This window comes from Emydura macquarii, unplaced genomic scaffold (genome assembly GCF_026122565.2).
Source record: "Emydura macquarii macquarii isolate MOO-44397 ecotype Brisbane River unplaced genomic scaffold, CSIRO-AGI_Emac_v2 contig_1551, whole genome shotgun sequence".
Taxonomy (NCBI): Eukaryota; Metazoa; Chordata; order Testudines; family Chelidae; genus Emydura; species Emydura macquarii.
Genome location: NW_027131688.1, coordinates 11,311,587 through 11,322,943, shown reverse-complemented (window position 1 = coordinate 11,322,943; position 11,357 = coordinate 11,311,587). Strand labels below are relative to the sequence as shown.

Sequence of the window (11,357 nt, the reverse complement as noted above, 5' to 3'; positions counted from 1 at the left end):
GGTGCAGAGCTGATGGCACCAGTGACCCCAACAGAGACCAGAACCAAACACACCTGAGCTGGCCAAGGCTGAGGAGCCCACAGTCTCCCCCAAGGTGCCGGAAATGCCTGGGGATGGGGAGAGAGCTGCTGCTTTGTGGGCAGGACTGAAGGCCTCTGCCCCCTCCTGACAGCCTACCTTGTAGATGGCTCCAAGAAGCAGCAGAGGGGCTCCTAGGCACTTTGGAAAGGCAACGGAGACTTACACCTGGGGTAGGGAGCAGACCAAGCTAGTGTCCTGCCTCTGCCTTTGCGCTCATGAATGTCCCCATGATGTCCCCCTCTCCCCATAGCATCTGTGATCCTGCACGCAGCTGGGGACACCGTGGGGCAGCAAAGAACAAAGCTCATGGTCTCCTTGAAATTCAAGGGTTGGGAGGAGGAAAGGAGCAAAGGTTTCCCCTTAGGTTGTCCAGGCACAGGGGCGCCTCGCTCCGTTCCTGCCCGGAACCGGAGGCACACAGGGGAGGAGCAGCTGCTTGAGAGACTTACAGGATGGATGATGGCCTCAGAAAGCTCCTGACCCCCATGGTCACCGCTGCCCTGACCTCCAAAGTGCTCCAGACCCCCAACCTCTGACCCTCAACATGTTCCTGGCCCCTACCTCTCTTTTGCTCCAACCCCCAGCGTCTTCCTGTCCCCAACGTGTTCCTGCCCCAACCTCTGCCCCCCAACGTGTTCCTGCCCCCTCCTGCCCCAACCTCCGACCCCCAGCCCCCTCCTGCCCCGACCTCTGCCCCTCAGCCCCCTCCTGCCCCCAACCTCTGCCCCCCAGCCCCCTCCTGCCCCCAACCTCTGCCCCCCAGCCCCCTCCTGCCCCCAACCTCTGCCCACCACGTGTTCCTGCCCCCTCCTGCCCCAGCCCCTTCCTGCCCCCAACCTCTGCCCCCCAACGTGTTCCTGCCCCCAGCCCCCCCCAGCCCCAACCCCTGCCCACCAACGTGTTCCTGCCCCCCTCCCCGCCCCAACCTCTGCCCTCCACGTGTTCCTGCCCCGGCCCCTGCCCTGCCGCCCCGAGCTCCGGCCCCTCCTCCCGGCCTCCCCCCAGCCGCGGGAGCGGGACGAGCCGTGGCCCAGCCGCCGGCGGGGGCGGCCCGGGCCCGGCTGACCGAGCGGCGCGGACGGGGAGCAGGCGGGCGGAGGGAGTCGGGAGCCGGGAGCCGCAGGACGCTTGGCGGCGGCGGCGGGGGAGACTGGCCCGGCGGCGGCGGCTGCTGCCGCGGTGCGGGGGGGAGCCGAGCCGAGCCGAGCCCAGCCCAGCCCGCCGGTCCTGCGCCAGGTGGCGGAGCCAGAGCCGAGCAGCGGCTGCACCACGAGCTGCGGCAGCAGCAGCCGCCTCCGCGTCTGCCCCCCGGCCGCTCCCCATGGATGTCAAGGCAGCGCCCAACGGGGTGGCCACCATCGAGGACAGGATCTTACGGATCACGGGCTACTATGGCTACTACCCCGGCTACTCCAGCCAGAGAAGTAAGACCCCCCGGTCCCCGCACCCCTTCTCCCTCCCCGGTCCCCGCACGGCGTGGGGCGGGCATGGCGAAGAGCAGGAGCCGGCTCCGGAGGGGCCAGCCTGGGGTCGCCGCAGAGGAAGCGACGGGGGCTTAGTTTGGCCAAGACTTGCACACGGGGGTTGGAAAAACTGCGGCCCCCCCCGCACCCCACCCCACCCCACCCGTGAAGGTGGGGGTTCGCTGGGGGGCGGCGTGGGGCTGCCCGGGCTCCGCACGTGCCCCGGGTTGTGAGCGCGCGCCGGGGGATCCGACTGCGTGGGGCTGGTGTCAGCCGGGCAGGCTCCGGCAAGTGCGGAGTGGGGGAGCCAGGCGTGGAGGGGGCCCGGCAGCCCGCCCCTGGCTGCTGCTGGATGGACCCTGGGGCTCGTTCCCCACCGACAGCTTCACCCCCCTTTAGTTACTCTCCGAACAGCAGATCGCATGGGAGGCAGTTCGCCTAAAAGATCATTCACCTCCCCCCCGCCCAAGCTCTTCAAAGTCAGATGGGATTTTAAAGTCCTCCTCCTCCTCCTTTCTCCCACCCAAGCTAAGGCTGCTCTGCCTTGTCCTTTCCGGTAAGTTAGCTCATGGTGTTTCTGAAGCGGTCGGAGATTTGTGATGCCTGCACAGCCATCTCTCATGTGTACAGAACAATCAGGGGCAGGAGGCTTCTCCCAGTTACTCGTTTTGCAGCTGTGGCTGGAACCCTCTTCCAGAGGCGGTCAGATAGTAAGGAAGAGACCAGTCATTTCTCAGAATTCACCTGCCCAGAGGATTTTCTCTCTCCTCTGAATATTTTACTTATTGGCAAGTTAAACTAAACTCGTTTGTTTTTGCTTCTTGAAACGAGGGACTGAGGGATGGGGGATTTAGTTCCTAATTTGCTAGAACAATTTCATGTTTGAGGCCAGCTAATTAAACAATCCCAGTTGCACAGATAAAATGACATAGCTCAGAAGAAGACAAGGAATGTTGTTTGTACAGTCTCTGTGCCCTGTGTTCAACCGTTCAGTCCTGCTGTCATTACTTGGGCAAAACTCCCATTGAAGTCTGCGGGAATTTTGCTCGACTAAGAATGTCATTATTATACCACAGACCTCTCTCTGCTCAGTCCAGAGAGTGAGGTTTAGAAAGAATAGTTTTAGCATTTCACTTCGTTTTGGGAAGGTTTCAATATATATCACTCCTCTCTAGTAGCTGTTTTAGCATAAGGCATGTAGAATATATATTTTCCTTCCAAAACTAATTGTATGGGGTTAGATTTTTCCAGAAAAAGTAATGAATTACTGAGTGATTTTTCTTCATGCAACTTTAATATAAAACTTCTCTGGCAAAGGCTTTTTTTTTTTTTTTTTAACTGAAGAAGCAAAATTGAAGCAAATGCTCCTTGTAGAAATTAAATATATTTGCTTTTGAAGTTTTTAATTAGGAACAGTGGGGGTTTTCAGCTGGGAATGCTTTAGAAGGTTCCTCTGAAACTATAAGTGTCCTGGTCCTCTCTGGAACCGTGTATTTCTTTAAACAATGGAAGTTAATCTAATGGAAAGCGAGTCACTTTTTTTTTTTCATCTGTGCTCAAATGACACTTTAGGATCGTCTTGTTTAATGAACAAAAAAATTTTGCAAAAGCTCAAATGGCCACAAATAATATTTAAAACGCAGTGACTAAAAACCAAAGGGAAACAGTGGCCAATGCATTTGTGAAGGAAAAAACTGAAGTGGGGAAAAAAATAAAGAACAATCTGTTTTCTGTGGATATTTAAACTCTCTGCGGAATCAAAGAAGATAACCACTTCTAAAAGGAACAACACGTCTGGCCAGCCAGCCCTAATGGCAAGAATAAAGGATCAACCAACAAACTATCAATGTAGACACAAGTTTGCAGGCTTTATACTTGATCTCAGAGAGAGGAGCCAGATGGTGAAAAGGAATAAAATATTCTTATGTAGCATCCAGCTGGGAAGCAAACAAACAATAAAACCACTTCATGAGATTATTATTTGTAGGGTACCAACAATGTGATAGTACATTGAGCAATTGATTAGGTAGGTCAGCTGATGTGTCTTTAGCAACAACCACGCCATAGCTTTTTAAAGAGTAGCTAGGAAGGCTCACCAAAGGTGATTTACAGGAATAAATGCACATGGAAGAAATGTGATGGTTCAATCCACTGGTCAGTGAAATCTGATCAAGGTGGGGCCTACTCCTGAGGTCTGCACTCAGGTAAAAAAAAAAAACTCCAGTGAAGATCAATGGAGAGATTTGTTGAATATTGGCAGGGCAAGGACTTAAGCACTTTGCCACAGATTTCCTTTGGCAAAAAACCAGTGTTTTTCTGTGTGCTACAATACAGCCGCCTTCTATGCACACTCTGTATCAACATGCATGATTGAGTTAGGCCTAATATTGCAATTGATTCTGCACTGGTAAGTTGCTGAAGTTGGCAGGGCTTCGCCAGGGTGCAGGAGGGTTTCCTGCATTGCGCTCAGGATCTGGGCCTTAAATATCCTACAAATTGAACGTTACAAATGTCATAAAGCATGCTTAGAGGCCAAGGTTTCAAGTTGCCAGCACTCATGATTGTATCCCAAGCCTCTTGATATATGGTGCTTTTCTTAAAGCCCCAGCCACTAGAAGCAGGTGATTAGGTGAGATATGTGTTTTCATTTAAAAAAAATCAAACCAAACCAAGTAAGCTTCTAGTCCTGCTGGTGGAGGAAAAAGCTTGAAACTGTGATCCAAGTTCACCCTAAATATTCAAAAACCAGAAGGCAAATAAAAATAACATCATTATTTTAAAATCTCATGATTTTTAAGCCAGTATCATGATTTTTGGAACCTGAATCATAGAAGGTTAGGGTTGGAAGGGACCTCAGGAGGTCACCTAGTCCAACCCCCTGCGCAAAGCAGGACCCTAATATCCAACCTAGACCTCCCCCACTGCAAATTGAGACCGTTGCTCCTTGCTGTCATCTGCCACCACTGCGAACAGCCTAGCTCCATCTTCTTTGGAACTCCCTTCAGGTAGTTGAAGGCTGGTATCAAATCCCCCCTCACTCTTCTCTACTGCAGACTAAATAACCCTAGTTCCCTCAGCCGCTCCTCATAAATCATGTGCTCCAGCCCTCGGATCATTTTCATTGCCCTCTGCTGGACTCTCCAATTTGTCCACATCCTTTCTGTGTGTGTGGGGGGGAGGGGGAGGGAAAGAGGGGTACTGGACACAGTACTCCAGATGTGGCCTCACCAGTGCCGAACAGAGGGGAATAATCACTTCCCTCGATCTGCTGGCAATGCTCCTACTAATGCAGCCCAATATGCTGTTAGCCTTCTTGGCAATAAGGAATCATGCTTTTTGAGTGCTTGCAACCAGCAATAAAGAAAGACTAGTGATTTTAGCTGACTCAGTTTTTGGATGCACACGTAAAGTGGGTGATCAGCACTATCTGAAAAACCAGTCTCCTTTAAGGTGTCTCAAGTTGCGGACTTCAAACATTGACGCATTCAGAATTGCTAGTCACTTTTGAAAATCTTGGATGGGAGATTTTACTGTGTTACTTTATTCAGGGTAAAATATACTCTGCAATTATTTTAGTGATTTTTAATAATTAGAATCTTATCCTTTGCACTGTTCTATACACCTATAATTCTGAGAATTCAGACATTAAACATATTAAGTATGTAGATACAAAATATATTGATATTTGTTCCAAACTGAGTTCAGTGCAGCCAGGATTTCACTCTAAGCTCTACAAGTAAAGTAATGTATAGGCCTCTTGCTGGCGCACGCTACAGGGATGAATTTCATCCACTAGGGAACAAAGTGTATTTCCAGTGTGAAGTAACGGCAAGATGAAATAAAGATATAATGTCTGTGAAGATGGTGATGAAGGTCAATGAGTGACATAATAGCTGATCTTCCAAAAAGGCAGAAACACAGCATCTTTTAGGAAATATCTTTACTCCGCCTGATACAGTACGTGAGTGTGAAGCTATATAAAACGTGTGTGTGCATGTGCTTATGACAGTCCTATCAGCCTGCAGAGTAATAGATACTTTTCTTTTGTCTTTTCATTCTAAAAGGGATCATTAGAAAACTAAAAAGTTGTATTTATTCTACCTGTGCTGTACTCTATCATTAGCTAATAGACTTTTATTTTGATCCTTGCTTAAATACAAAGTTTGCAAAAAGTTTATATTGCATAAAATTTACCATTAGGAATGGAGATCCTTCTGAATGTACTCATTTACAGGGGTGAATTGTTCCATCTGCCTGCATGTATTTGATCTCATCTAGAGCTTGGGCCCATCTTTTAGGAACAAGAGAAGATAGTTCTCTCTCCAACCTCCTCCCAATATGGATGAGCCCTTTACAAAAACAAGTACCATATCTTCCTGCGTATAAGGCGATTTGTGTATAACTTGATGCCCTCATTCCCCAATTTAAGATGTATAGAAGTGTGTATAAACTCCCTGGCTTGTGAGCTAGGGAAGAAGCTGTCCTTCTTTTCAGTCAGGTCTGTATAGGATTTGAAAGGGCACGAGTGTCCATTTTGCATGTTAGGTGGACTGGCCCAGAAAAGAGATTCTGGGCTCTGACCTTGAGTGATAGGCGATGCCCACCAGCAGGCAGGGTGGGAGGGGGAAGGAAGAACTGGAGACACAGTAACTGTCCCTGTTCGGCTGACAAGCAAGTTCACCAATGTGTTACCTCTCTGCTTATCTTAGGTCTGTCTATAGTGCCCATCACTATAGTATCTGCCCATCACTGTAGTATCTAAGCACTTAAGGATAGTAAGATTCTATTGTAGAGATCATAGAACAAGCCACACCTGAGACCCAGACTTCACAGGGGCTGCAGACAGGTGTTCTCTGGTCCCCTGCAACTCCCTGCTCGCATCCCGGTTGGCAGAATATGGCCCCAATATCAATTGACATCAGCCCGTATGCTGCATATTATGCTGCCACGGGGCTTTGCTGTGTGCGGACATTTTTTGGCAAGATGCCATTGGGGCCTGGCTGGTGATTGGCAGCATCTGGATCATGTGCAGAGGGAGCTGTCCCATGCCACCAGCAGCAGTCATGTCCTCTTTATATCCGAGGATGCGTTCCCCCATGGGATACACAGCTGCATAGTTTACTTGGACTCTTGCAGGAAATGCAGAGTACGGCTCACTACCACTTCACTATGTAACTTGCTCACTGCACAGGGACCTTACTTAGCACTCTGGGATGAAGCAGTGAAGGTGGCTGTGTATACGTGCAGATCTTGCTGAAAATAAGCCACCTGTTTTGTTTGCTTGATAGAGTAGCTTCCAGTTTTTACTTTGATAATTTGGTTCAGCAAAGCACTTAAGCACATGCTTAACTTTAAGCCAATGGGACGTAATCATGCATTTCAAGTTAAGCATGTGCTTTTTAGGATAAGGTTGGGATTATGCTCATGCTCGAGTGATTTGCTGAATCAAGGCCATAGCCTCTCCAATTCCAGCCCATAGCTTTTACCCTTTCAAAAAATAAGAAGTCATGATGCAGAAACAAACTCCAAAACGACATAATGAATTTTCTTCTGCTTATTACAGTAGCTGTGTCAATAGCTCTGCTGTAAAAAGAACCACACGACAGAACGAGAACATCTCATTTACCATGTGACATGCCCTCCAGGCGGGTTGCCACTTTCAGTGAGGCAAATAAAGTCCTGATCTGTTTTTTGAAAATACCCTGACACTTCTGTAGTGTTTTCTATAGAGCCCTCCTCTCCTGTCAAAGCGAGATTTTAAGATACTGAGTGCATACAGAACATGTGATTGGGTGGTTTAATTGAATTTGTAAAGAAAGATCCTTTCAACTTGTTGGAAGATGATGCAAGTCTGGCTGAATTATGTTTGGTGCAGCATCTGGGGGGGGTAAAGGTGACTAAGATCAGGTCTATGCTAAAAAGTTAGGGCAACCCAGCTTCATCACTCAGGGGTGTGAAATATCCACACCCCTGAGTGACTTAGTTAAGCCAACCTAGCCCCTGGTGTGTGTAGACAGTGCTAGGTCAATGGAAGAATTCTGCCATCGACCTAACTATCGCCTCTTGGGGAGACGGATTAAGTGCAGGGACAGGAGAACCCCTTCTATCATTGTAGTGAGTGTTTACATTGAAGCTCTATCACGGTGCGGCTGTAGTGTTTTCAGTGAAGACACAGCCTTAAGGTCATAGTTCCTCCCTCTTTACACCAGACAGGAATTCCGTTGTGCATGGGAATCCCAAACTGCTCTGTTAGGGCAACTTCCCAGCTCGTTTTGTGCCACAGGGCTGGACTGGGGACCAAAGATCTGACCCATAATTCTCAAATCCCACCAGTTCTGAGTGAATGAAGCAGATATCCCACTACAAAACATGAGACTGGTGTAGCTATTACCTTACTGCCCTTTTACAATCACAGCATTAACTTCCAACACATGTCTGGTTTTTTTTTTTAAAAAAGATACGAGATTTCTGTGCATGAAAAGAAAGTGATCTTTGATTCAAAGATTAGTCTAAAGAAGCTGCCATAGTAGAGTAGAAGAGGGATAGGATACTTCTCCCAGGAAGGTAATTATTATCTGTCTTTCAAGATGTGAAAAATACATATAACTCTTGAGCATCCAAAGTGGAGGTACGTTATGTAAGTGTTTATCACAAGTGAAAGGAATGAAATAGATGGTCTTTACTGACCATAATCTGGCTGTGCGGTGTGCATCATTTTTAATCTAATAAATCCATGTTTTGTGCAAGTTGCAGCATTTAGTAATATTGTTGCACCTCTGCTAAAGTGTTGTGTGGTATTCCGGAACTGTGCTTGTGACTGATACTCTGGTATTAATAATAATGCTTCTATAGTGTCTTTCATTTGAGGAACTCAAAGCCCGTCAAAGGAAGGCTAGTCTTGTGGTTCAGTCTTATAGGCGAGGAGCCAAGTGGTCTGGGGTCCGTACTTGGCTTTGCCACAAACTTTCTTTGTGACTCTGAGCAAGTCACCTAGGCCCAGATTTTTAAAGGTTTTAAGGCGTTGCTCATTTTCAAAGACCATGCTGCCTTTCATTTTGGTCAGTGCAATGTTTATTTGCATTTCTCACTGGATATTTCTGGGTGTTCCATTGCGTCACACTGCAGATTAACAGAGTTAATTGTGTTGTGTAGTGTTGAGGCAGGGGGATCTCAAACCCTAGTACAGCACACACCGCATCCTGATGGAGAGACTGTCATGAACCCACCTCCTCTTCTATTTACAATTGCATCACCCGTGTGGTGCCTAGAGCAATTGCTCACTCTCGGTAATATTGGGAACGTATCTATGTGCTTCTAGCTGTGTGTCTCTAGCTGACTTTAATGTGATAAAAGCTTTCTGTGCAAAATCAATCACCTTCTCTGCTTTCATTATTCAGTCAATTGCCCTCTCCTCTGTTTAGTCTCCTGCTCATTCTTCTCTGCCCATCTCCTCCTTCCCTCTGAACATTGTCGCCTAGTCCTCATCTCCCTTTGTTCTGCTGCTTGGTTCCCTTGAGCATGCTATGAAGTCACCTAATCATCTTCTCCCCCCACTATTTCCCAGGATATATTACCCATAAGACTCCTTTCCATTCCTCTCCTGCTGCTGGCTGCAGACCCAGGCAAATGCTGTAAAACAATGGTCAGGAGCATTTGGGTTGAATTCTGAGTAGCTGTTTGCTTCACCCGTGTTTGCTCCTTTTTTATCAGCTATTTGTTCATGCAAACATTTCTTTGTATGAGCGTTTGGCGAATGGCTGGTTTCTGGCTCACCCACTTGCTGTTTGTTGACCACCAGCAGCTGGAATTTGTTTACATGCACCTGATGCTGGATAATGAAAAGCTCTGTAAAAACCACAGTCTCTTTGTGGATAATGTGCAAATAGAAATGGGGCTAAATTCGCCGGTTAAATTATTCACAACCAATAACTGGACCCACTCTACTCAATAAGGGTGAAGTTCATTCCTATGCACAGTGGTTCATATACGGGGTTTGTCTAAAACAAGAATGACAAAATTATGGGTAACTAAATAAGAGTCTGCTAGAGATTTTAGAGGATGACTGATGTTCAAGAGTGAAGGCCGCAGCCTTTGAACGTGTCACCAAGGCAAATAAAACCTGTTTATCAGTGCTTCAAAAAAATGCAGAAGCTTCTTGGGCTCCAGCTGGAATTAACAAATAGTGCTGATAAAATGGGCTCTTCCTTTCCTGGCCCCAAGTTTTTACACTTCTTTTGGTTGCCCATGTCACCAGTCTGACGAGTGGGTTAGTCTCAATATTAGTTGTCAAAGATGGCTTTGAGTGGAATGCTATAGAGACAATAGAGTCCGGGGGTCACACTTCTGTGTTTAGGTTCAATGCAGCAAATCACTGGTTGCCACAGATCCAAAAAAACCTTCAAAGGTGACACATGACATAGTTTGAAAGCGTGGGAGGGGAATCTCAGTTTCTGTTTTAGGGTATTTTAAGGCTCTTGGCCTGTTTTGACTGCGTCACTGTCTATCTTAGGTATTTCTGTGGCCCCTGTTTCTACAGTATCTGAGCATCTCACAGTCTTTAAGGAAAGTGTAATGTGGGGTTTATGTGTAGTCCAGGGCTTGCCAACCTGGAGCTTTGCCGCACCCTGATGGGCTAGTCTGTAGGGGTGGATTGTGTAGCATCATCTGAGGACAGAATGCTCCTGCTGACTGTTGTACAGTTCATTCTACTGGACCTCAGAATAAAGAATAAATACTCCATGGGAGAGAAGCAAAAACATGAAGAGTTTGCAATACATGATGAAACTCCTCTCTCCACCCAACTGGCATATACAATCAATGCGGACTTGGTGACTGAAGCCAAGAAAATGTCGTCTTCATCCCTATCAAACCTGATAGTTCTGTGGATTTAGTCTCACCATCTCCACTGAGAACAACGTTTTCGTGCAGTCCTGCATTGGAACATCTCTGAGTGATCAAATCAGCAAACTCTGGTGCATGAGAAACGTATAGTACTTGGCAGAATGGCATGGAATGACATTTTAGCCATGCCCTATGGCGGTAATTTGTCCAGAAAACCTTGAGCATCCTGAGAAGCTGCAAGCATCATAATGAAGTGACAGTTAGGCCCGATAGCTATCTAAGGCACTTTGATGGTCCCCATCATCATAGTACCAGGGTGTCTCACAATCTTTAATCGATTAATACTCACAACACCCCTCTGAGGTAGGGAAGTGCTATCACCATTTTACAGGTAGCAAATTGAGGCACCTAGAGACTACGTGACTTACTCCGAGGTCATGCAGGAAGTCTGTGGAGGTTGGGGGAATTGAACTTGGGTCTCCTGAATCCTAAACTAACCGCCTAGCCACTGACTCATCCTCCCCCTTTTACCTTTCTCTTTTTATAATGGACTGACTCTGCAGTCCTCCTTTCTACTGTGCCATCCCAAGTGATAGCTTTTGAAAATATTTCCAGTACTGTCTGTTCTATTCTGTATAGGTTTTTATACCGTGCTCACTACCGTAGCATTGGAGCACCTTCCAGGAGAGCTTTAAGCATCTCTCATGTGGTGTTTGTTCTCTCAACCTCTCCCCAGAGGGAGAAGCACATGCAGTAAAGTGTTTTGTTTTGGGAGGTGGTTTTTTTTAATAAATTATTTTTGATAAATATACCTGTTGCTGTGCATTTATATTAGAGAAGGCAAGGTCAAAGAAATGCAACCTTGCACTTGGAATGGAAACTGGTGAGGTCTGTGATGGGCTCTTTAGTTCCTGGGGTGTTCATTTTACAGTCTGGGACCAGTCTCTCAAGAAAGTTCTTTCTCCAGTATGG

At 47.2% G+C, this 11,357-nt stretch overlaps 1 protein-coding gene across 1 annotated transcript in view; it reads left to right on the top strand.

The window, feature by feature from the left end:
* Positions 1-1,193: 1,193 nt before the first annotated feature.
* Positions 1,194-11,357, top strand: part of SLC35F4 (solute carrier family 35 member F4) — a 171,730-nt gene continuing 161,566 nt past the window's right edge. The window contains exon 1 of the mRNA XM_067555138.1: positions 1,194-1,505. Coding sequence (XP_067411239.1) covers positions 1,403-1,505 — 103 coding nt within the window. The 5' untranslated portion in view covers positions 1,194-1,402. The remainder of the gene's footprint in view (positions 1,506-11,357) is intronic.